Here is a 26,800-nt window from a genome sequence, read left to right as displayed (position 1 = left end):
CAAAAATATAACTCTCTACAAAAAAGGCTGATATTAAAGGCTGTGCCAGAGATAAGGACAGCAGTGGAAGAGAAGACTAGACTTTGACTTTCCATCATGGTGTAATTAGTCATTTTCAGATTTAACTATTCAACGAAGACTTGAAGTTAAAAAATGACTCAAAAAAAAAAAAAAAAAGATTCCACTAAGTGTTGAAAGCAAAAAAAATGGGATTCCTATTAAAATTTCAGTATACACTACCTCTTATATTTAAGTGTGTCTTTATAGTTTAATATTCATTGTCATCCATTACTAAATTAATACTAAAGATAAATGTCTTAGAAATCATTAGGTAAAAGATTACAACTTGCAAAGCTGTCAAAGCAGTTAATCCACTCTTCTTTTTACTGCACTCTCTTATTGCAATGTATGACACAGTGAATAGTTTTATATTATCTGTATTACTTTTATATGTGTTTTAGTCATAATAAATAGTAAGGTTATACTAGTGTATGCAATTTATAAATAACGAATATATAATTGATTTTCTATTGTTAGATACTGGAAGGTAAGATAATATAACTTCTTACATAAAAGAAAAGAACATATAACTAAAAGGAACACATGACCAAACACTGGGTATTTAAGTTTCATATCAAGCAATTTAATTTTGCACTTATGTGCTAAGGTGTGAAAATATCAAAAGTTTGTTAAATTTGTAGAAAAGCTCATCCATCTTCTGCCCTCCATGAGTTTTACTAAATCTAAAATAATCTAAATACTTTCTAAAATTTTGTATATGCAGTTGTCTTGATAAAGAATACTAAATGAAATGATGCTAAAATGTGGATCTGTATATACAAAAGGACTATAAGACAATAATGTTTTTTAAAAAAACTCCTAGAGGAAGGGTCATGTTTATTTCATAATCCTTCAAATGAGAATAGTTCAGGCTTAAGTCATTAAAATGTTAATTTTTCACCTCTCACGTGTATGTGTTGGGCAAAGAATTTCACAACAAGTGTGACAACAATTCCAAATTTATAGAATATCCATAGAATTATCTTTCCAAAGAATTTTTTCATAATTGTCTGATTTGTTTTTGAAAGGCATATATGCTAAATAATTCAAAAGGAAATCCATATTTGTTATTATGTTCAGAACTGAGCTATTTATATAACTTCAAGTCTGACCTAAAATTAATATTATTTAAGACAATGTATTCAAAGTAACGTGTTAATGGTTTCCCAACAAATTCTGTCATATCTGATAGCAGGATGCTGACTGAGAGGATTCATTTCAATCAGAACTGTTTTTTATTTACAGAATAGATGTAAAAATTTAATATGCACACATAGTGGAATGTGATTTTAATACTATTACTGGGGTACAAACTTAATTTCTATATTACTTATTTCTGAAACTAATTATGTAATTATCAGAATGTTTCCAAATACTGAAATGATAGCTTGACCATGAGAGACTGTGAATGAATTGGTTTCTAATACAATAAAAATTTACCCAGCTGTGGGAGATTTTTCTGGCATTGTACTGACCACCAGAACAAATGTTCTAATATTTGGCAAATAATAAGCAATGTAGACTACAGCATAAGGACATGTGGGTGTACATGGAACTATTTCCCCAACTGAAGAAATCCCCCTTTTCTATCTCTTCCTCTCTCTCTCTTTTTCTGTAATGGAGGTGCTGGGGATTGAACCCAGGACCTCGTGTGTGCTAAGCATGTGCTCTGCCACTGAGCTATACCTACCCCTCTCTTTCTCACATTTTTTGTATATAAATTTTACTATTCCAGCAAAGTGCTAAAACAAGAGATTTTAAAAGATTGTATGTCATATTAAAATTTCTTATATTGGGGTAAAGAAAAATCCATCATTCAGACACAGGGTCACGGTTTTGTTCACACTGCTATTTGAAGAAAAGTGAAAGGCTTTTACATTCACTTTTTACTACGATATCTACTTATTTTCAAAATCTGCTAAAAGTTTGAATTAATCACATTGACTTTTCCTCAAGCATGATTTGTCAAATTTCCTACTTAGCGATGAAGTATTTTAAAGGAAACCCATTAATTACACTTTGAGAAATGTAACATCCTCAGGAGAAAGTTACACTGACCACAGAGCAGAGAAACAAGTCATTGGTGTGAGAGGAGGTTCTAACAGTAGGGCTGCTATTTTTGTAAGTAATGAACATTCAGTGGCTTCCGATGGAACCCATTGCATCAACCTTGCTTGCTGTTCCTGGGTTATGGGAACATAAGAACTCTTTAGAATGTGAGAGCCTGCATGCAAATTCACCCTCCAACTCTGAATGTCACTCCATCACCAAGGCATGTGACTCTGTCTAACATCAATGGGAAAATTGCACAGTGTCACATTTCCAGAATACGGAAGCAGATTTGTGTTTTATCAAAATCCAAGTTAGTGCTAATTCCTTACTCAGGATGGAGTTAGGTTCATTTAATACTTTAAAGGAGATGCCAGGTTTGAAACATCTTAGGAATTATACTAGATGTGTCTGGTCATGCTTTGCACTGAAGACAACCGAGTTCTGTTGGTGTTTGGTAATAAATATTCTGAAAACAGTCAACTATTTCTAACTTGGCAGAATTTCAACTAAGGTGCATTGCTTCATTGAAAATGGCAAACGGATTAGAACGCTAGAAGCGAGTCAGTAAAGGAATAAAGTTCAAAATTTAATGTATATTAAATTTATGAAGATACTGGTTCTCAACCATGCAAATAAAAATGAATCTTTGTAGAGTAAATCCAAAACAGGATGAGGTAAAAGGATAAAAATTGAGAAAAAAATGAGAGAGGTTTAACTGAAACTGTTAGTGGAAACTATTTAAAATTTTTATTATAAGCATTAAGCTATAATGTGAATATTAGAATTGTGGAGAATATTTACCTTTTACTTAACATGTAAAGTTAAAAATAAGCTAATTATCTGCTATTTTATCTTATGTATTTTTTCCTGTCCTATATTCTTAGAAGTTTTTAAAGATACCATATCTTTGATCTCACACTTATTAATATAATTTATAATAATTTTACTTATGTCATATAGTGGTGTCAGTTTATACCATAAGAGCAACAGTAATGTATCTGAAAGTAATGAGTTTTTAATATTAAAATGCAATGTGAGAGAAAAAGAAAAAGGATGCCTGTGCAGAGGAGGAGAAATGATATAATATAGAATATGGTAATTTAACTGCGTGCAAATTAAAAGCTGTAGAAGAACCTCTGTGTCAAACTGGAGTCATGTGTACATTTCAGTGACGTCAGAAGCAGAACAAAGGGGAACCTATGTTCCAGATCTGGTGTCCCTGGGCCACCCTGAACAGAAAGGCTTTGCTAAGTTCAGTAGATCACCTCCTTTCTTCTGGAGGAGCCTCAGTCTTCATAAGTTTGGTAAATCAGAGAGCTGGAATAGAAGATCACTTCAAGGTATTTTCAAGTTCTAAATTTCTATCCATCAGAGAATTTGGAATCTCCCAACCAAGCTAAATCCACTTTTGATTTGTTATGAAAATGTGTGAGTGGTGGTTTAGACTGCTAGGTAGGGCACTTCATTTTGTAGTTTTTTTGATCAATGGATTTAATGATTAGAGTCCTAGTTCAGAAAGGCTATCGGTATTTCACCCTGATTCTTCATTGACCTCTTTCTTGTTTCCTATGCTGGCACTAACTCTCCCTGCTGCTCCGTGCCACCTCATCCTTTGACATGATGCTAAGAAATCGAAAAGGCATTTTCAGCTTTAATGAAGCATTCCCGTTTTACAGAACCTTTCCAAAATAACTACATGCAACAGCACAGGAAGAAAACCTAACTTACCCTGCTTCCTAATTCTTACTGCATTTGTGGGAAAAGGAAACAAAAAAATGATAATGATGTCCATCAAGAAGACAGACAAACAGCTGACTCAGTGATAATACAGTAAAGAACAAACCACAGAAAAACTACATGGGGCTGGAACCAGCAACTCTGTGGGACATCAAGATATTTTGCTTACTGACTCTTTTTTTTTCTTTACTGACTTTACTTTTTAACATGTTTCAGACTTCTAGAGAGTTTGGCCTCACTCAGTCTCAGCGACCCCTGGCTTTGGCCAGTTTGAAACCCTTCTGCAGGGGTTGTATCTAACCTAAGACGTAAAATGACAGACTGTTCAACACACATGACTCTATGGTGGTCTGGTGACAAATCAAATTTCATAATCACTCCTTTTTTTTTTGGTATAAATCTCTGAATATCTGACTATATAACGAACAACCTCCAACATTTAAAAATAAGGTTTTCCAGGTTCATGTAACAAGCTAATAGTACTGACGTAGTATAATTTTTATTTAATTTTGAATTTCTAAAAGATCATTACTCCCCAAAGGGCTCTTGACATCAAATTATAACACAGCTTGTCCCATAGTGGCTGTTGCCCCTTTTGTGGTATTTGAAAAAAAAAAAAGATTTTTAAATAAACCAGATACTATATTTAAAATTGCTTTACAAAGTATAAAATTCTATGTGTATTTTAATTAAAATTATCAGATGCTAGTTAGCAGTTTATTAACTCCTTATTGCATCCTTACAAAGCAATATTGAAATATAAATTAAATGTTTATTGCTCCTTGAAATGGTGTGGATTTCAGTTTCAAAGAGTTTGAAATGAGTTACTTTTCTTACTAAAGACAGATCGATAAGAAATCTCACATCACATAATTTCTGTCCTTCACTAACAAATATCAATAGAAATATCAACCTCAAATAGTATTTAAGACTATACATCTATATCTTAATATTTTAACTACAATATTCAACAATATTCAAGCAATAAAACGGCTTGATGTACCTTGCTTATTTGTGTGAATGTGACTACTGACAATCCATCACTGACTTTAATACCAAGTATTTTCATCTTGTTTTCAGAAAAACATTTAATCTAAGTTAATGAATCCTATTTTAGTAAAGCCATGTCGTGTGAAAACACCACGAGGAGAGAGGGTACGATGCAGGACCGCCACGTGAGTGACAGCTGCTCTCGGACTCCTCGGTGCTCACCTGTCCTGCCTGCTACGCACAGTGTAATTTTTCAGTAGGGAAACTACGAGTTGGATATGGCTGGGTTTACCTTGGAATATTGATCGCGATCAAGTTCTTGACTAGAACCAGACCCTGTTGTCTGCTTAAATCGATGCACTTTCATTTTCATCTGTCTTGTTCGTTCCTCCACTACTAAGCTTGCTGCAAAAACACACAATGGAAGTCTATTAAAACACAGGAAGCAGCTTCGAGGAACCGAATGGCTTAAGATTTCAATGCTTTTGATATGACTTCAAGGAAATGAAATTTAGCAATAACGTGATTCATAAACAAAAGGCAGGATGTACCATGTGAGCCACTCTGGCTCTAAAGATGAACATGACTCAGATCACACAGAACGGGGAGCACAGGTGTTAGTAACAAAAGCAAGGGAGCCTAGTCCTTCATCTGACAGGAAATGATTTCCACCCCGTTCATAAACGACTACGTGGAACAAAATGTAATTGTGAAAATAGGCCTTCTGTTTAATCAACTGGTTGTTGCACGGACATATATAGAGAAAACAAGTCTGCAGACTGAGCACATCACACATGTATGCACACATTTACATGCACTGCACACCGCTTAACATCCTTTGTCACAGAAGTCACCCCAAAACTGTTTTAACTGGAGAGTGTCTGCTTTTCTGAGGCCTTCTTACGAAATTGTTCATATCTACCAGCAGCTTTTCATGGGTATTTGCCAATCTTAAAAAAGGGACTCCCTGAGAGAAAAGATTAGTTTTCTATTTTTGACAGCTATGCCTGTGACCACAGAGATGAAATTCATAGTTTTTGAAACCGTGGTATTGAATGTTAGCTCTTTAATTTAGAATATGTAAAGAAGTGTATTCCACTGAAGCCTTTATCAAGCTCCCAAGTAGCAGGTGTGTGTGTTGGGATGGGAAGAATCACAGCCTTCCATCGAGGATGAGTTCTTTTAAGCCAGAATCCATCCCAAACCGCTTAGTTTTTACAGATGAAGAGCTAAGAATCAGTCGTGCACATATACCTGTGGTGTAGGAGGCCTCTGTTTATTTTTCACAATGTACCTTTTGCCAATTTCAGACTCTTCAATCTCTCCAACAAGAGCTATGATTTTTAAGGTGTATACATACACATAAACATGACCAGAGCCACAGTGCTTGTGATTAATGTATTAGGACATCTGCCGAAAGGCCCCATCATTTAAAGGATGATGGAAACCCTGATAGATCTGATTGACTTGGCTGCTGATTTCATCTCTTACAAGGAGTTTATAAAGATCCTTGCTGGCAATTTTTTTCCATTGCAATGAATAAACATGGCCTGTGATTTCTGATAAAAGGACACTGACATCCATTGTAAGAATTAAGTAAATCTGTAGCTTTTTTGGTGTGTTCAAATACAGACTAATAGCCCACGAGATAAATACATGGTTTGCAATATGTGGGTAAATGTTTTAATCATACTTTTAAGGCCAAATTACTAGATGTTTAGCTTTGTTTAAATTCAGTAAATTAGATAGACAATTTCAACTTCTAATGTCACAGTTATGGGAATTAAGCAATGATGCACACTTGCTTTGAAAATACTGACTTCAGGGATAGTAAACGAGGACTTATGATGAAGGAATTGTTCAATAGAGATCTTGAGAAAAGCAGCTCAGAAATGCATTAATTACTTGACAATATATAAGGAGTCATAATAAGTATTATAAAGCAAAATGCTACTAGAGAGCAGCTGGGAATTGAGGCAAAGCTATTGAAAAATGTGAGTTATATTTACAGAAAGCAATATACCAAGTGGGAAAACGTACACAGATCTGTTCTCTGCCCTCTGCCTGTGACGTGGGGCCTCTGGGCACTTGCTTGGCGGTTCGCTCGGGGCTGTGAGAAAGCCCAAAGGACTCTAAACAGCGGCATTCTACAGCTAAAGATTTAAGCAATTCCAAGTCATCTCCACTTGCGATAAAAGTGAATTTAAATGATGTTAGCTTAATATTCTCAGCAAGACATTAATTTCATTTTAAGAAAATCTTGACACTGATTAGCCCATAGCTTTGTGACCTTCACCTTTGGTATCATGTCATTCTCAAGAAGGACCGTTACTGAACACTGAAAAGACGATTTCCCAAGAGCTACAGCCTGAAGTGGTCTGACACAGTCCTGGCGACTTAACCTCGCCAGGATTAGCACGTCACTTCCTTAAATAGGGTTACTTAGCTTATGATATGGCTGAACTTAACTCTGTATTTTGCAAAAGTCAAAACTAAATATTAAGAAGGCAGTGGTTGTCTAACTAAAATGTATCCTAAAATGGTTTTAAATGATTTCACTTTGACCTCCCCAAAATGACTAATATACTATCCTTATCCTTGAACATGTGCAAGTTACTATCATGTAAGCTGTCAAAGAAAGAAAATCTCCAAAATTTGTTTCTTTGCAAAATCATGAGTAGACTTCCTTGACTCCCCAGCAAAAACGCAGTTTCTCTGTTATATCCTCATCTCTTGGTCTCAGATTCCAAGATGCAAAATGCAAACAGCTTATCATTGACTTACTCATATTAAAAGGTCAGATAATTACATATAATTCACATTAAAAAACACAATGTCTCATTATTTCCTGATGATGTGTACATTAGTGTGTATTCTAAGAAGAATTGTTTATACAAGTTGTCATGTTTCAGTACTTTTTTTTCATTAACATCAATGAAGAAGCTTTAGTGTGAATTTGAAAGTTCTTTAACTTTTCTACAGATTTTGTTTACTTTTGCATTTTATTTTTCAACTGTAGATTGTGGAATAAAATGGCATTATTTCTGGATTATTGGTGTGTCAATCTAAATAGGAAGAAATATTTATGAGCTGAAATAGAAAATTTATCACAAATTTGAACTGGAAGACATGATTATTAATGTACATTTTTTATATGGAGAAAAATAGATAGTAATGATTAAAACTGAATTGAATCTTTGGAATATGATTATCTGACGAGTATCTCACTTTAAGTAAAATTAACCACAGTCCAGAGAGCTCAAATTTCTCACTTTGAAAAGGATGGTTGCTGATCATCATTTAAAAATTTTATATTACTAATTTTAATGCCAACAGCAAAATTAAATTATGAAATAAAATATTTTCAAATTCTCCCACAAATCCTAGCATTAAATTCACGTATTAGGAGCATTCTGAATGCTGGGAGCATTGTAAACTAACAAAATCATTAAAGCATCCATTACTATTGTTTTATAAAAAGATTGTAAGAGTTGGAGGACTTTTTTAAAAAATTTCAAAACTGCCACATACTAGAAAGTGAAATAATCCCTCCCACTTTTTATAACAAATATAATTATCATGCAATTTCTCTTAGTCTCTTATTGAAAATGTACTTTCCATATAAAATTTTCTAAAGATAAGGATGTTCACTGTAGAGGGTATTTCGGCTAACACTGCCGACAGCCTGATAGTAACAGGAACAATTCACTTTCCCTACCCCCCAAGGTGAGATTAACATTGTATTTTTATACAAAACTTTTGTTTTTAAGATGGAATTTTTCACTATGCTTTCCACAAGCTGAACGGTGTGTCTAATGTTGAATAAACTGTGCTTTTTAAAAGGCAGATATTAATTTACCTAAAAGATATTTATTGAATTTTATCCATTTTTTTTTAGATCAACTTTACATCCACTGTGATTTTTAAACTCTGTCGTTTTAATCCAATGAATGTACATATGTCAAATATCAACTCAGCAATTACAATTAAGCAAATTATAATTAAGAAAGTACAAAACTAGAACTTTTTTTTAGGGGTTAAGTTAAAATAATACTTATGAGATCATTTCTTCTCTTCTAAACTGGTATACTCAAGGTGAGAAAAATAAATACAACTTTAAAAGTAATTTATTACTTCTGATGGAAAGTATTCGGTATTATTAAAAACAAAGATAGACTGAAATAATTAGTTCTTTTTTCATGTCCCATGTCTTGCTGTGAACTCAACCTTATACTATGAATGATCTTTGGTGAAATTGCGAAGAAGCTGAAATCATTTGCAAATATTGTATTTATGCTTATATGCATTTTCCTAGATCTGTCCCTTTCATATGATTATTAGGGAGGCCTGTGACTTAAAAAAAGGCTTAAGATTCCTTAATAAATCTCCCCTAACCCATCACTAAAAAATTTCTACAGTATCACCTCATCCAAAGAGAAATGTGATTTTCTGGGAAACTCCTTGGACCTAGCAGACATTTGTGACTTGCTTTAAAATATTGTAAATATTATGGTTCTGTGTCATTTAAGATAAATGTAATTTAAACATTACATTCTCATAAGTATATTTTAAATACTATTCATGAATTTACAATTACCTAAATACAAATTTGCTCTGATCTTCAAATTCCTTAAATCTTTCACATTTCTCCCTATGCCTCTAGAAATTAACATGAATTCGAAATTTCAAAGGTTTGTGTTAATAGGCAAAAAAGATAATCTATGTAACCTATTGGTAAACCTGTATTTTCAAGTATTCTAGGTGAAATATGAGTGTGGAAGAGAATAGAAATAATGAAAATTTCTGTATTATTAGATGTATTAAAGTAAAAAGGTTACGAATATTTTATTCTATAGCAAGATCAGCTGGTGCCTGCGTCAAAGGTGAAACCTGATAACATTTGGACAGGATAACAGCGTGTCGTGCTACCTACAAAGCGCTGCCACACTTTAATGCCTCTGCTTCCTGGCTGTTTAGTAACAGAAGGAGAGTGGGGTGAGAGTGGGGCCCCCATCCTCGCTCCAGGCTCCAGTGCACGTCTCAGAAAGAGTGATGGCGAATGACCACACATCTGGAAGTTGTCGAGTAGAATTAAATACATGAACGAAACACCTACGATGCCTTAGTTGTTGACAACACTGAAAAAAAAAAATCCCTTCTCTGAAGCTTTTTTTTTTTAAAAAAGATCACTAACAGTGGGAACTCAAATACTAGAAATAATACAGTATGAAACATTAAAGAAGATATGAAGATTAAAAAGTATAAAAGATAAAAAAAATTAGCGGACTGAATCTGTAACCCTTAGTAGCCATACGCACACACAGCCTGAAGAGAAAGGAAGATGCTTTTATATTTGAAAATTCAAAAATGCAATAGTGGTCTCTAGTCACAGGGTGTTTTTTTGTTTTTTTTTGTTTTTTTGTTTTTTTGTTTTTTTGGCTTTGGAGGAATACAAATTGTTAGGCTGTATGAACGTTCTCCGTAACACCTGGAAGCAACGTGGTAAAGTGGTGAGAACCCAGGTCCGGGGAAGAGCAGGCTTAGATCACACTCTCTGACCCGTCACGGCTCCTCAGTTCCTCAGTGTGGCCTCGACCAGTCCCCATCCTTCTCTCCACTACGAAACCTTTATTTGTGAAATGCAGAGGTTGCTAGAGTGACTGCCAGCTGTTGTATTCTATGACTCCACGTTATTTCAAACAGGGCATTGGTATTTTCCTTCATATTTCAAAAAAAAAAAAAAACTGGAAAACTACAATGACTTTCTCTCTGCTCTTTTCCCTAAGTTCCAGTACTTTTTAAATTTGCCAATTTACCAAAACTATAGATGTTAAGGGTGTTGACTGAAATAAAGTCACACAACGTGAGAGTTGTGGGTTAAGTTATCTTGGCGGCAAAATGAAAGCTGAGAAACTCTTCCATAGAGGCAAAGGGAAAACTCAGTGTCATACAGGATTTCAGTGAAGGGGGCACATGCAGTCAAGCACACACTCAGGCAGAGGGTGCTGCTGGTCACGAGGAGCAGATGTCACCGTCAACGATTTTCGTGCTTTTCTAGATATGAGGAGATGTGAGACTTTGGGTCATAAAATCTTCTCCTGAAAATACCTAACTGTCTGAAGGCCTGTTCAGCCAGTTTTCCCAGAGCACGGAGTGCCTCACTCCTGACCTCCATCCAGAACTCCTCTCACGGAGTGTCGGAGGTCAGTGGTGGCAGCGGCTCGTGATTGAATCCAAGCAGAGTTAGGTGGCGAATGCCAACCTGATCTGATCCTTGGAGAGGCAGGTGGCATGTGCCAGTTTTTAGTTGGCAAGGGGAAAAAATTTACTGGTTATATTTTACTTTGTTACTTTCTATCTTTTTTTCCATCATTTTTTCCCAGTTAAAAGATAATGTATTTCTTGCATGTTAATCCTTAGTTTTGGGGTCATGTAAGTGTAGTAAGTGACTTTGATATAATACTTATACACCCCCTTCTCTCCCCCTACATATACAGTATACATACATAAAGATTAAATGTGTAAAATATTTTGATGATAACAGAAATGCCCAAGTTCCGGGTCATTTTCCGAGAATAAAATTCATTTCGACTTGCAAGGGTAGAAATGTGCCAAACTGTTGCCCTTGGGACCTTGTATGATTCTCTTGGATGTGAAGGATTATGTTCAATAACATAAACAACAAAATAAAAGGAAACACCTATCCAGCATGAGAAACATAAAACACAAGTAAATAACACATGTTAATTGAAAAATAAAAAACCACATTGCCTTGAAGGACTTTTAAAGAAAATAACCTGTGCTTTGGTACTGAGGATTGAGACAGAAAACTGACACAGGGGAAGTAGGTGACTTGCACGTCTAACCACTCAGATCTTGCTGCAGCCAAAACCACAAGGTGGTCTCATTTTAGCATGCGGATTTTCAATCGACTGTCCAAAACAAAGCTCAGGATTCTCAACCCCAGATATGACTTTCAGCGTCAAAACTGCCAAGTCCCAGAGGAACACTGAAAATATCAATCAGCTACTTGACAGATAAGAAAGTCAGGCTCTTTATGGAAGCATCTGTCACTTTATCTTGCCCTTTTGTGTTGCGTGGGGTTAAACAGCATTTTGACCTTAAATGTACCTCTGTTGTGAGAGGGGGCACTGTCTTCCTTACGGAGGCCCTTCTTAGAGTACAGTCTTCATGAAGTGCAGCCCTTCGAAATAAGGCTTCTCTGGGGGAATAACAGAACCACTCCCTGAGGGGTCATGTGGTTTATCCCAAGTGATCGCTAATCTGTTTACCCATAATTTTTGGTTTACACATCAGTTACACTGATGGCAACAGAATCTATCTTGTAAGCCTTGATGAGGCATAACTACTAAATTCAACGTCTCTTCCCTTTTTTCTGTAAAAAGTGTTTACAGATTTTAAAATCTGCAAAAAAAATTACAATATTTAGGGGAAATCTACAGCTTTAGAGGAAGAAAGAAATCAGGGCCTATCCATGGCTAGATGTCTGTCTGCCTTCTGTCTTCTGCATCTCCCCAGAGACGCCAGGGAGAGAGGGGTGATGATGGACTCCGTCAACGGGGCATTTCCAGCAAGGTGACCCTTGGTTGATTGAAGTGTTAAACACTCTGACGTTTTAGAAGTCTTAATACTATTATAAATAACCACATTGGAATCAGCAGAATGTAAAAACAGGGTCAAAACCAAGGGTTTGGAACTGCTTTATATGGGCCACTTCACTCACTACATCCCTAAAGTTTAAAGAGAAGGCTAGAATGACAACTATATTCGCGGGTTTGTGGTAAAAAGAGAAATGGACAAGCTAGCCCCTTTTTACCAGTGGCGCTCTAAATATTTGTGACTAAACATTCATGAATATTCATAGTAAGTGTTCAGAAACAGCAAAGCCCTAGAAGATGAAGAAATTTGAACTTTCGAAATCAACCTACAGTAACAGCAAATGAATCACCTGGTTAAGATGCATCTAGTCAATATGCATCTAAGAAAAATGTACATAAAACTGAAACCCTTTTCTACTTAATGACAGGTAAAACAATGCTGCTTCCGAAGAACACACAAATTAGTTTACTGCTTTTGGCATAGTCCAGTTTCATAATTTTTTCCTATGATGTGTTTCACAACCGTAATATACTATTAAAATAAGTGTGCAACTGTCTAAACAATAACTAATATTTAACAGAAAATCATTAAAATAACATTTTCACTTTTTTATATGAATTACATCTAATAATTAAGGTGAGTGCTAATAGTTTCATAAAAATCAGATTTTGTGTGACTTTGCAATCAAATTGCTCTTGTCAACATTTAAAAAGGAAAGCACAGGTCATTTATTTGAGCATTTTTAAACAGAAACTTAAAATACAGTTGACTAGAGATACTCCTTAAATAGCCCCTACCACTTGGTTACAATAATTATTTTACATTTTATTAGTGAGACAGGAAAACAAAATGCAACAAATGCTACTTACTCTTGGTTTCTGTTCAAATCATCTAGTCCCTTTGAACTCTAATTGCCTTTCATTCTCCACTTGTGTAAATTACATGGTTTTTATGATGAAGGAAATTATATTTACAGAAAAGACAGTACAATGTGTTTTGTTATGATTCAAACTTGCTTCCGAAAGTCAAAAGAGTTAATGCACTTAAGAAACATTATCTTAAAGGCATATAAACTAGAAATTCATTATGATAATAATGTTTTCTCACCTTGAAGTCATTTAATTTCTGGTTCTGTTTTGATCTTCTTATATCATTATTTCGATGCCCCCAAACTACATTCATGGGCTCTTTAAAACTGTCCAAGAAATGTAGCAGAGAGGGAAAAATTGGCTTACTTTTAGAATGAATAATTTAAAATATGCCTATAAAGCAGTTTGTGAATCCTAAAAAGATATGGGCTCTCAGCTTCCAACACAAAAGAGGGAAGTAAAAGGTAAATGGCCTGGTATGAACACTGCTATTTCCTCGGTTAACTTTTCAACCCCAAGATCGTGTTACCTGTACTCAAAGACGCTGGCTTTGCTTTCTCCAACTGCGTAATTTGAAGAGCAAGCCAGGTATCAGAGGTTTAGCTGAGTGGCACAAAACCGGGCCGTCAGAGGAGGTGGGAACCCTATGTGGACCTCCCGGTGTTGAGTGGTGTGCATCACAGCAACAGGGCGCGTGGGCTGCGGAGTCAGAATCCAGCTCCGTCTGGAGGCATCCTCTTGGCCCCTCTGCTCTCTCTCTATAAAAGGTGCCATTAGACCTCCCTTAGGGCAGTGCCCCTGTTGTTACCATAATTACGCGCACCATGGGCGCTCAGTAACACTGAATGAGGGAGAGCCTGCAGAGCAAAGGGGTGGAGAATACGGTCTTTGGAGGGAGGCTCACTTCCAGTTGCCATGATTGAAATGGGGCCAGCTTTCTCAGTTGGAAAATGATACTACTAGTTGTGTCTCACGTTGTTGTAAAAATTTAATAAGATAAACATGTAACACGCTCAGTCAAGTCACTGACATGAGTAAGTGCCCAATGCATTCTACTGACCATGAAACGTGTTGATGGCATTTTACACCTCTCTGCATGTGCTTTGCAAAAATGTGCTTTATAAAATATATGCTGGAAAATTATATACTGGTCTCCTTCAGTGAGGGTGAACAACCATTACCGTCTGCCCAGAGCTGTCCTGGTTTTAGCAATGAAAATCTTGCATCTTGTGCAACCTCTTTTGGTTTAGGGGGTGGTAATTAGGTTTATTTCTTTCTTTATTTAATGGAGGTACTGGGGATTGAACCCAGGACCTCGTGCACGCTAAGCATGCACTCTGCACTGAGCTATACCCTCCCTCCTTGTGCAACCTCTTAATCCTCGACAACCTGGGGCCACTGTTCATCTACAATTCATTAAAAAAGAACTCTCACTTGGGGCACCTTCATCTGTACCATCAGCGAGGCGTGGCGTGGCCCGGTCCCCATCTACCCAGGGAGCCCTCAAGACAACTTAATTCTCCAATAGGATCGACCCCAGAAAAGATCAGCTCACAGCAGCAGGGTTTCTATGCAAAACAAAACATCTGCTTTTTCACAGGGTAGGTGAGCCTAAAATGTGACTTTAAAGAAACTTCTGGAATTTGCTTCTATGCTGTCTGGGCTTTTCACGGCCAAGCTGTGCTCCCTGACCTCCCAGAGGAGACGGACGGCATCCCCTGTGGCTCTCTGCTCGCCTTGGGTGCATTTGGGACGTGCCTCTTTGTTTGTTTTCAGCCACGTGGTCTATTCTATGACACTTATCCACATCCTGTGTCCAAGGAAGACTTGGCAGAGTGATGACACAGGACGCAGTGACCTTGTGTCTATGTAACAACCTGACACGCTCTGTAGGGAGGCTGTAAAGTGCACACTTCATACACTTGAGGTTGTACTGCTCAGGGATTTTTTTTAGAGGAGGCACTGGGGATTGAACCCAGGACCTCATGCATGCTAAGCACGTGCTCTACCACTGAGCTCTACTCTGCCCCGGATTCTGTTTTGATTAGCAAATCATAGCTTTTGGTTAGTAATAATATAGATGAAAATGCTCTCAAATGAAGAATTACTACATTTTTTTTTCTTCCTGTTGGCTAACTGAATTAGGTCATGATCCATTTCCAATATAAAATTTTAATGTTTTTATCATACTAAAATTTATCTTTCAAATCTAAATAAATTCTCCTGAATAGTGACAAACACAATATTTTTGGACCACTGAACCTAAATTAGTGTTTCTGATACCTGAATTAAAAATGCAGAATGGCCAGAAATCTATGCAAAATCTAGGGCCCAAAACATCTTGATCTCCTTGAATAACATTTTATTTTTTTAATTACTATATATTTATTGATTAGGATATCAGACACTTTGCCAAAAAATGTATTTTGTGCCAGAATATAAATAAATTTTTATAAATTCAAACTAAGTAATTGAATACCATCTCCCATGTTCACTCTGTGACATTGAGATACATAGCACGTACCTCAACATACTAGGAGTTTGGGCTAAATCTTTGGGATTTAGGCCTATTAAAATAGGACACACTAATATATAGAGGGAGGGGGTCAAAAGTAAGAGCTTTGGGCTCGTGGTCTACGTCTCATCAGCAGCGTGAATGGGTGAATCTCTCATTTCTAAATCTGGGTTTCATCTTTCATAAAACAAGGGTGATGCTACTCGCAAGACTGACTTTTAGGGTTACTATAAATAACAAATTAATTCAGTCACTCATCCACAAATATTGAGCACCTGTACTTTGAGTAAATTATACAGCATTATATAATTTTTTAGTATTAGTAATAATATTATTTCATTAAGTATAAAGCTCATATTCATGTATTCAATTATCAAGCCACCAGTAACACTAAATATGGTGGCACATGAGAGTGGGATGAGGTCTGTGTCTATCTGAGACTCACATCCAAAGACCAAAAGTCAAATGTGATCCAAAGGACCAGAGGGGAGGAGGCCAGTAAGGTGCCAACAGAGCAGGTCGAGTGGTTTTTCCCCTGTGTCCCTCAGGAGGACAGGGCTGATGGGTACTGCAGGACTTTCGAGGCCAAGAGGAGTAACATTCAGGTAGCTACTTAGATGCATGACTGCAGGGGCCAGACCTTCATGAGGCTACTGCTGTTTAGAAGGAAATTCCAGGAATCTTCTACTTCTTAGAGTTAAACCCTTTCTCTATGAGAGCAGGGGAGCACCAACAGACAAAAACATAGACAAATATGCTATCATTTTCCCGAGAGAACTGTCTTCTAGCTGTCAGGGTAGCCAAACAATTTTTGAAGAAAAATACTCTTAATTTGAATCTTTTCCTCTTTGATGTGAACTCCTCACAGTACAAAATAATTCATGCCAACTGCCTTACAAAATCATTGCCAGGAAAAACACTACCTGTAAAAGTAAGTTTGCTTGTCATTTCAATAAATACAGTTACACAGCTCACATATTATGAAAGAAAAGGAACAATATGAAATTGTTAAAAAGTTACATTAATATTTACCTTTTGTGGATGAGTTATATTTTTCTTGTTCTTCAATGAATTAAATGCACATAATGATGGAAACAAAAGAAAGAAATCAGCAGGTTTATAGTTAGACATGGAAATGTGAATCAACACAATGGCATGAATAATAAAAATGCATAATGTATAACGTGACATAATTGCATGACAAATATGGTACTAAAATTAATCAAAGAAAGAATGAATACAATAATTTAAAGATTTGAAATAAAAACAGAAACATTGGGAAATTAATATATTTGACATTTGAACACTGTATTTTTGTGGTATTTTTTCTTGCCTTTAAGAATTGCAAAATATTTCAGCACCCACTTTACTAAGGTATTTTAATTTTAATCCAATGTGACTTTTTATTGCAAATGAATTTAAAAGCATATTTAACATTCATAAGTAGCATTTTCATTTCCAAAATGACAGCATTTTAGATAATTTGAAATTTCATATAATAAATGAGAAAGATAAATTCCTTTTTTTTTTTTTTGCTAGATAGTAGGCATTTTCTTTTCACTGTGAAAAATATTCTGTAACATTTTCCACATGGAAAAAAATATATTCTCACTTAAGTGGTCCTTTCTTCCTTCTCAAATTTGTATTAAAATATCTCAAAGTGAAATTGTTCTTTGGGGACGATATTTCTTAGACATTTCTTAAGCTTTTAGCGACCTCCTTGTTGGTACACTGTTTTACTGAGAAATAATGGCCTATCTAGATATTTCTGAAGGGAATGCCATTAGAGTTTTAGGTCGTTAACAACAGAACGCATAATACATAACTGGCACATCAGGTGTTAGTTTATGAAGGATCCTTAAATACATCTTTTAAAGAAGTCTAGGCTGCACACACACATAAAAATCACTTGACTGGCTTCAGAAAATCACACATTTTATGCAACAAATTGTGTTGTTTTCAGTCTCACTCTCCACAAGGACTACATTGGCATAAACTCAGAGAAGTTTCTTGCAAGTCTTTGCTCTCCATTATCACATACCATTAGAGTTACCTAAATTTTAAGGCTACTTTTTCAGTTACTTTACCTCAAAATCTATATTGTAATCACTCCTCTTCTTTTTCCCTAACTCTGCTTTAACATAATCAGATGCCATGGAGCAAACAGGCTATCATTCCTAATTTTTGAAAGAAACTTTAAAATACTTTTTTCAAAAATTAAGTAAACATGTCTTTTCAAATTATATGTTAGCTTTCAAAATAATATATATTGCCTTTATCATTTACATTAAAAAAAAACCCATGCATCCAAACAATTTAATCACCCCAGTATTCATCCTAAACAAAGTAATGCAGGTAACTGTCTCCAGAAACTGTGTATGAATGGAATTATTTCATAAGTTCATCAACAAGTTGTATCATTATCCAGGAATCTAAACCATTTGAAATAGTTGCTCTTACCAATCAACAGCTTATCAACTCAGTTACTTATTCTAAAAAAAGAAAATTATCCTTTGTTAAAAATTAAAAAAAAACCAAAAACATAAAACAAGACCAGAAAGAAGGAAGTCAAGTAGGGTACAAACCAACGTACATTCTGCATTAATCTTCATAGAAGACAGAAGTAAATTTTAACGTATCAAAAGAAAATACAATCTCAGATATCAAAGGAAAAAAACGACATGATGCTATAGTCCTAAGAACACCACTGAAATCAATCTTAAAGCTAAATTCTGTCTAGTCCATTAATCAAATTAGAAGCTTACTTTTAAACATATTTGAGGACACACAAAGATGTCAGATGAACTTTTCAGTTTGAAATAGATTCATAATAAGATGACGGCAGACAGCATCATCCTTTATCAAACGTCCCAAATCACATAGTAACATCATACAGCCAACCGGATGCATTTCAATTATAGACGAATATGTAGATATAACAATACATGTATGTTGTCAACTTTTTTTTTAATATGTAGGTACAATAATACATGTATGTTGTATCTGTATAAGTCAAGATCAGAAAGTTCAGGAACCTCAAGTAACAAGCGTTTCCTAATGTATTTGTGATATTAAATATCAAAATAACTCCACCAATTCCATCCTCAGTCATTCCTGTCTTCCCACCTCAATTCAATCCTTACAAATTGATGATTTCTCTGAAAGACAACCGTGAGTACGAATATCACAGACAGTAATGCTGATTGATATTAACAATAGAACATGAGCTTTTGAAAAACCAAAATCCAAAATCCAACCCATCTGATTCTGTAGAAGCAATTCTTATTTCCACAGAATAATAAAAGTGTAATCTCACTGCATGAGAATTATAGGCAGTGCCTTTTATGCTTATGAGCCTGAAGTGCTTTAGCAGCTGGAGGAAATGCAAAGAATTTTAGGAACACATGACTTTTTGGTTATCAATCTTTAGCGAAATATGACCAAGGATACTATGTTTGCAGCTAAACACGAGAATCTGTTGTTTTAGTTGTGCAACAGGAGTTCATGAATGGGTAATTTCAATAAACACCAAATTTCATTTTTAAAGTATATTTTAAAATAATTTCCTCTAAGCTCTTACTGATTACAGTTTTAAAAACATTTATTATGAATTATCTTCTCAAAATGTTCCCAGAGAAAAAGTTTGTTAAACACATGAATAGAGAATTTCAATGAATTAATTGCTATTTTAGAAAAGAAAGTCAGAGTTTCACATAGCCTCATATTTTCCTGATTAACTAAATGAAGACCCTTATAATAACCCAGAATATTAAAGCAAGATATATCAATGGGATGTATGATTTTAAAAAGTAATACAAATCCAGAGTTATTGGAGCAGCATTTTTCTATCAGTAAGTTGATACTTCTTTAAACCTACACTAATTTTTCTATAACCAAGTACTCTCTGACAAACTCTGCTGTATCAGTCTTTGAAACGATGTATTTATCTTCTTAGACCCTTCACATTTCTGTGATACATTCAGTAAAGCACTTCCAGTGAGTAAAACACACATACCCAATGCCCTCAGTATAGAAGGGAATATACAAGGTTTACATCAGCAACAACCAACACTGTTGGAAAAAATATTCAAAATGTTAACCTTTCAGTTGTTTCATAGGGATGGAGATTTTCAATCCAAATATAAGTCCGCCGCATTTATATTATAACCCCAAATTAAACAGCATTTCAGCAGACTGCTTAACAAATCTCTGGTAAGATTTATGTGATAACATATACTGATAACAAGTCATTTCACCTACTGAGAAATGGGATAGCACCTTGGGTTACATGAAGAAAACAGTGATCCATTTAAGCCAGTATTTAAATCATCTACCTAGGTAATTTAGTGCATTTAATTTCCACTAGCAAAACACTCTTTCCCTCCACACCCCCCAAATCCAGTGCCCTCTTTTTTTCTAGGAGAATAAAACATAATGTGTATATGCTTAAAATCAGGGAAATTTTAAGTGACTTTAACTGTTAAAAAAAAAAAACAGTAAAATGTGTGCTCTAAGTCATTTTTCATCATCAAACCTGTATAAAAAGTACAAGATATTGCAGATGAGTTAAAATAAAAATACTAGCAAAGCCTTTAATATAATCAAGCATTTCATTTGAAAATATTTTTAAAACAAGGTTAAATAAGTCTTCTTTTAACACATAAAATACCATGTTGTACCTGAAGGTTTTTAAATTTTATTTTCTTTCTTTGTACCTTTGGAAAAAGTATCCCCAGGGCTCAATCTGTTCTTTGAATCAACCTTCATTCACTCCCTCAGTAGAAACAGGGTATATACCGTGAACTGTTATAATTAGGTGCTGGGAATAAAATTCTAAGAATCTTGAATTCCTAGGATTCATCAAACTAGATATAAAATGAAAACACTACTCTTTTAATAAAAAGGTATAAAAAGTGGTGGCTCTCAAATCCAAGACTTTGGCAAAGATCTCTCTTTATGGGATACCTTGTTCTATACTGCCACTTCTCACGGGCACTTGTGGGAGCTGCCTTCCCCTGCGACTGCTGAAGGCTGTGTCTGCGGGCGGAGACTGGGCTGGGCTTCCTTGACGGTGCATTCTGCAGGGGAAAAAACAAAGCAGGGCAAATGAAATGATGAAATCCCAAGAGGACCCAACAAAAATCTTTTCCTTCTATCTGTTACTATTAAGACAGACATAAAACCCCTAAATGGGCCTTTGGAAGCAAAATCAAATACTTCTTACGTGTAAAAGGAATATTACAAAAAAGGGCTAAAAGAGACGGGACTGTCTGCTACACGTATTTCTGCAGAATGAATTCCTGAATGGGGCAGAAACAAACTCAATTCTTTACATTAACTTTCCACAAAGCTGTGGCTTTCTGTTAAGTTATCTCCTTTTGGTAGGCTCAACCCAAAATATCTACTTACAGCCTCTGAGTTATCACAACATGGGTAAATTATTTAAGAAAGGCTGTTGCCTAAATTGCAACTATTAAATCTGTATTTATAGCTAGAATTATTTATCAGTGATAACAATAGTTCTAGCTGCAGACTTTTATAAATTATCATTCACTTGTACTTTATTTTTAAATAGGAAAAACCGTGAAAGATATTTTTAAAAAATAACCATGGGCACATACTATGAAATATACTGGTGCAAAGATCAAAATTGTAAAAACAAATTTAAGAAGTGTGGAGATACATTACTACTATACAGGAATCAGCTGACCTCCATCTGCTGGCATTCAATTTTTTTTTTTTTTTTTTACCTAAGAACTCTAAAACACTAAGAGTTTATTGAACAAAGATGAAAAGCATTTTGTTTCTAATTCCTCTTACAACACTTTTTTAAAGCAAATACACATTTAATTCCAGGTAATTTCTTATAAAGAATTTCACATAATTAAAAAATATATATGTATATATGAATATGCCACAAACAGATGGAAGGACATAACACAGCCAAATTTAATTTTCAATGGTAGCTAATTGGCAGGAACTAGAGAATACCACCAGCACAGTGAAGAGAGATGCAGGTAAGAGAGGAGGTGGGAGAGGTTTAAGTGTCACAAAGAAAGGGTTAAGAGTTATGGTGTCGTAATGAGTGAAAGCGTCGTGTGCTCAGGAAGGTACAACACCACACCGACACCCGGAGGCAGGACACGGATGCTGGGCTGGACACTGAATAACGACCTTGTCAGAAGCGGAGAAGGTGGCGCCGACCCTCCGGGGGCAAGGTGGTAGGTAGAACACAGTGTTCTGACACTAGGGTGCTCACTCGACCTGGAGCGAGCGGGATGCCTTCCCCTAAGGACTGGCTGATCAGTCGCTCTTGGGGCTGCGTATCCCCTTCTAGAAAGACATGGTGGGAGAACCCTAAAACATTAGGGTCAGAAAAGATCCTCAGTCAGCAGGTTCACATTAACTTTTGATACCCCAACACATTTTGTCCAAGGAAAATCTGGTTACTCTTAACAAGACAGTGATTTTAAAACCCAGAAGAAAACCCATCACACGGTTACTGAAATGGAATTCAAACCAAACTGATGAGTTCTCGCAGAGGGGCATGCCGTGTGGTTTCGAGAGGGCACATGTAGAGCCCCCCCAGCGTAATGAACCTCTTTTAAGTTGCAGAGACTTCTGTCTCTTGTCTCTGACTGAGCTGTATCTCTAGTGCCTAGAACACAGCTGCACAGAGAACAAGACCTCAGGAAAGTTATCTCGATTGAATGCGTGAGCACAATCAGAATAATGAACCCCAGGATACTCCAAGCACTTGCCTGCAAGAAACAGTGCCCTGGGGGAACTCTGCATGTATTTTTACAGTGTTCATAAATTTACTCTGCAATAAGGAAGTCTCTTCCAAACAGGTAGCTAAAGGAAGATGTCTTCTGAGGTTAATTTAATTAGATAAACAAATTAAAATGATATAACAAGATGGGGAATGCTTCATTTTTGAACCGACTAAATGCAGGTGGCTGATATATGGGTAAAAACATGTCCTCTAAGGTCTAAAAGTATCTGAAAGAATATTTGTCCATGCATGGACAGTTATCTTAATACAGAATTCAAAATTATTATGAAGCCAATTCGGAGTTAAGGATTGAGAATTAAAAACTAATATTTATATGTGAATATATATATGTATACATATATATATATGTATACATATATATATGTATTTAAAACAGATACACGTTTTTGCTTTTTTCATCATTTTCAGTATGTATTTTAAATAAAACGTGTATTTAAAATACCTAATCTGTATTATTTTTTACAGTGACAGGAGCCATGAAATAACACTTCATCCTTTTGAAAACAATGCTGTAAAGTTAATTAAGCAGTTTAAAGGGTGTGAGACTAGGGAAGACTCATCAGTCACAGGAAGTATGTTAATTAGTAGGTGCTCTGCTCAACTTGCGTTCAGATTGACAGTTTTTCCGCTAAGTGAGTGACGTTCACAGCTCTGATTATTTTGACACAGGGTATCTCCTTTATTTCCAAGCAATAAAATGGTAAGATACCAGGTTTTAGAGCCAAAAAGGTACAGCTTAGGTCCTCAATGTGCATTTAAATCCCTGAACTCGGGGTTAATGCTCTGTCAGACCCCAAGGCAGATTCTGCCACCTGGACTGTCCCTTCGATTTCCAGATTAAAAGAAGACAGCGCTGACAATACATATCAAAACTGTTCATTCATCTTGGGTTGATCTTTCACGTTAACTCAGTTCTACAGAATTAATTTATGCAGGAAGGACTGTGGGATGGAGTCCCTTCCAGTGATAAAGAATGAATTTTCATCTGTTATTCTTTCAAAGGCATTATTATAAGAATAAATTTCAACACACTCTTTGCTCAAAAGACATGGCTTGAAAATCGAATAATACCGTTTTCACCCGAGGACTGAGAAATTTCACAGATATTGCCAATTTCACTAAAACCTGGTTTCATTCCTGAATGCAGTTCATAAGCACTTAAAAGGACTTCTTAAACATGACTTGAAATGGAATATTTAGGTTGGCTTTACGTGGTACCAAACTAAATGGCAAAAATATAAGATGCAATTTCGAGGCCAACACGCGGCTTTCTAGATGAATGTTGCACAGATGGAGGCTAAGTCACTTAGCGATCTCACAGCCCGAGCCCTGAGCTTGCAGGGCCTGAGAACGACGGGTTCTATTAGAGGTTAATCATTTAGCACCAGGTCTGTTTTTCGTCTGACATGAACTAAAAGTCCCTGCATACCAGAATGGTTTCTGCCACCAAACTATTAAAAAAAAAAGCGCAGGCCAAAATAAAAAAGAAAACTATAAAAAAACTATTTAAAAACTATAAAAAAAAAAAAAACTATTACAGAAACTAGTAAAAAAGAAAGAGCAGACCAAAGGAGCAGGGCACAGGAGCCACTGCCTGAGGACAAGCGAGGTGGGTGGCGGCAAGGCTGAGTCACAGGGAGGGAACCGGAGGAGAGGGAAATGCAGAACCAGGAGGGAGAGAGACGTGCAAGGATTTGGAGGAAGAGTGATGGAGCAGAGTAAATAATTTGTTTTAGGCAAGAGGGAAGGAGGACTGATCAAGAAAGTCTGAGGGGCAGGAGTGCAATGGTGAGAGAACGCAGGCTTTCAGGTGAAACGGGGTGTCAGAGGGAAAGAGATGAAGGACCGCCGCATTAGAGGATGGGACGGGGAGGGATGCGGGATAAAGGAGGGTGACAGCGTAAGCCCCTTCTTAAGGAGCATCAGTACGGAGCCGGGACTAGTGCGCACGCGTGACCCCGTGCGTGGCGGTGTACGTGCCCCAGACGTAAGCACTTCCGTCCTCTCTTTGCATGCTCACAACAGCTCTGAGAAGTGTTACGACTCCCCGTTTCAGAGGGAAAAACCGGGGGTCACAGAATGACTTGCAAAGGACAAAAATGACAAAGGCTGGACCCAAGCAGGTTTATCACCTCCAACACTGGCTCCCCTTCCACCTTTGAGATAGGATTTGCTCCCATGTCATCTCACACCCCTGGATGTGCTGTTAACTCTTGTAAAACAAAATGCAAGTATATGTCCAGGTATCAAATCGTTTGACAAGATTCAAAAGAATTGTCTCTTGATAATTTATAGGAACCAAAAATACGGAAATTGGTATTTAATGAATATCTACTTTGCTTTTGTGTCCGTACATATTATATTTTTAAACAAAAATAAGGACGTTTCTAGAACAAAATTGCAATTCAAACCTATATCTGACTTTAGTTCACCATCTCCAAACTCATATTTAAAGATTTAAAGATTTCCCACTGAGTTCAATCCACACTTACTCTCTTCACCTGAGACTCGTGTTTTGACTTTAACTTAAGTAAAACACATTTCCCACCAAAACCTTAGACATTTCTGTTGATGCAAGTCGACTTGTGGTAAATTGCTTCTATTGCGGCTTAAAATTATAGGTCTGGGTTAAAAAAAAAAATTACTTGTTAAAGGGTAGACATGCATGTGGTATTTAAGGCCAAGTGTCCAAGATGGTTCCCCCAGTCATGGCCACTTCAGGGCTACGTGGACCATTTCCGATAGCAGCTGTGCAATGTAGGATGCATACTGAAGCAATTCTAAATACTAGTCCTGACAAGACATCCCCAGGTAGGACGCAGTGTGCGGGTTCCACAAGAAAGTTACCAGAGGAGGATGCAGCAAGGCGAGCTGAATTCACGCGAGGGTGAAAAGTCTCACTCTTATTTACTGGGGGCTTCCTCAGAGGGTCTGAAGTCTGCTTTCAATGGCTGGATACCAAATTCAGAAGTCAGTCCTGCCTTTCTTCTGTCCAGAATTGGTCACCATATCTTTCAAAATATTTTTGTACAAGGCTATGCCTCAAAAGGTCAAATTTTGTGAGGCCAACTAAAGGCCTTTACATTTATGATAATTACACGGCAACTTTTGCTAGAAGCCAAGGTATGACTGTGGGATGTGATTCCTCTGGGGAAGTTGTTAATTCCCACAGGCCAAGACTCAGTGTCCAAAACTTTCATACTGTGACCTCAATTGACCTGTAGTTATATGTCAACTCAAGGTCTCTTCTAAAGAAATGAGAGTAATGTAAACCTAGAAAATGCAGGCCAATTCTTCCTTTATAATTAGCTATTCAACAACTCACTTAAAAGCTAGGCATGCAGTTTATACTCTAATAAAAATCAATGTAGAGATTTAATTATAATCAAGTAAATCCACACACCTAAAAGGTTTCAGTTTTCTATATTAAAATCTACAAGCAGAGGAAGTAATAAAAGAGTAAGATGAATATGGTCCTTAAGCAGCAAACACTTGAGACTGGAAGGCAATCAAATCCTTGCTGTTCTTATTGGAGGGAGGATTCGTGTTTATCTACAAACATTTTCAGGCTGCAGAGGAAAATGCTCAAATATCTGGAGTTAAACACCTTCAGTTGACTCTAGAAACATAGATAACATTTTGTACAATGGTATCCTATTGTCAAAAAAATTTGTTCATTGATACATCCTAAATACACAACTGCACATAGTTGTCACTCAACTAGTAACTGTGAAATGTAAGGAAGCCAGAATGCACTGTAGAGAATATGAAACTTTAAGGAAAAATTTCAATCTTGTCAAAACAATTGAAATTGTGAGTGCATATGATGGGGGCTGTAAATGATGGCTGAAGACTGAAGACTGTCTAAAGGAGCTCAGATCATTTAAATGCTGGTAGAGAGACTGCAATTAGCTGTGTTGACAGTAAAGAAAAGAATAGGTAAGCATACTGTTTACGTATTAGTATTGTTTCATTAAATTCTTCCTGTTTGTCCATCTATCTATCTGTCTATCTACTTATCTGTCTACCTGTCTATCTACATATTTATCTACCTATCCATCTACCTGTCTATCTAACTACCAATCTATATGTCCATCTGTCTATGTTTATCTGTCCATCCATGTCTGTCTGTCCATCTGTCATCTGTATATCTGTATGTCC

General features: G+C 36.2%; 1 protein-coding gene across 49 annotated transcripts in view; it reads right to left on the bottom strand.

Moving 5' to 3' along the window:
- RIMS1 (regulating synaptic membrane exocytosis 1) overlaps positions 1 to 26,800 on the bottom strand; it is a 450,375-nt gene that overhangs the window by 85,253 nt on the left and 338,322 nt on the right. For 19 of the 49 annotated variants that reach the window (XM_064486981.1, XM_064486986.1, XM_064486987.1 and 16 more), the window contains 2 exons: positions 20,809 to 20,921; positions 5,132 to 5,244 (listed from right to left, as the gene is read on the bottom strand). In XM_064486981.1, coding sequence (XP_064343051.1) covers positions 5,132 to 5,244; positions 20,809 to 20,921 — 226 coding nt within the window. Of the gene's footprint in view, positions 1 to 5,131; positions 5,245 to 16,875; positions 16,906 to 20,808; positions 20,922 to 22,017; positions 22,201 to 26,800 lie in introns of all 49 variants that reach the window. The other 30 variants (XM_064486964.1, XM_064486968.1, XM_064486974.1 and 27 more) reach the window with 4 other exon arrangements.

This window comes from Camelus dromedarius, chromosome 6, assembly GCF_036321535.1.
Source record: "Camelus dromedarius isolate mCamDro1 chromosome 6, mCamDro1.pat, whole genome shotgun sequence".
Taxonomy (NCBI): domain Eukaryota; kingdom Metazoa; phylum Chordata; class Mammalia; order Artiodactyla; family Camelidae; genus Camelus; species Camelus dromedarius.
This window is presented reverse-complemented; position numbering and strand designations above follow the sequence as displayed.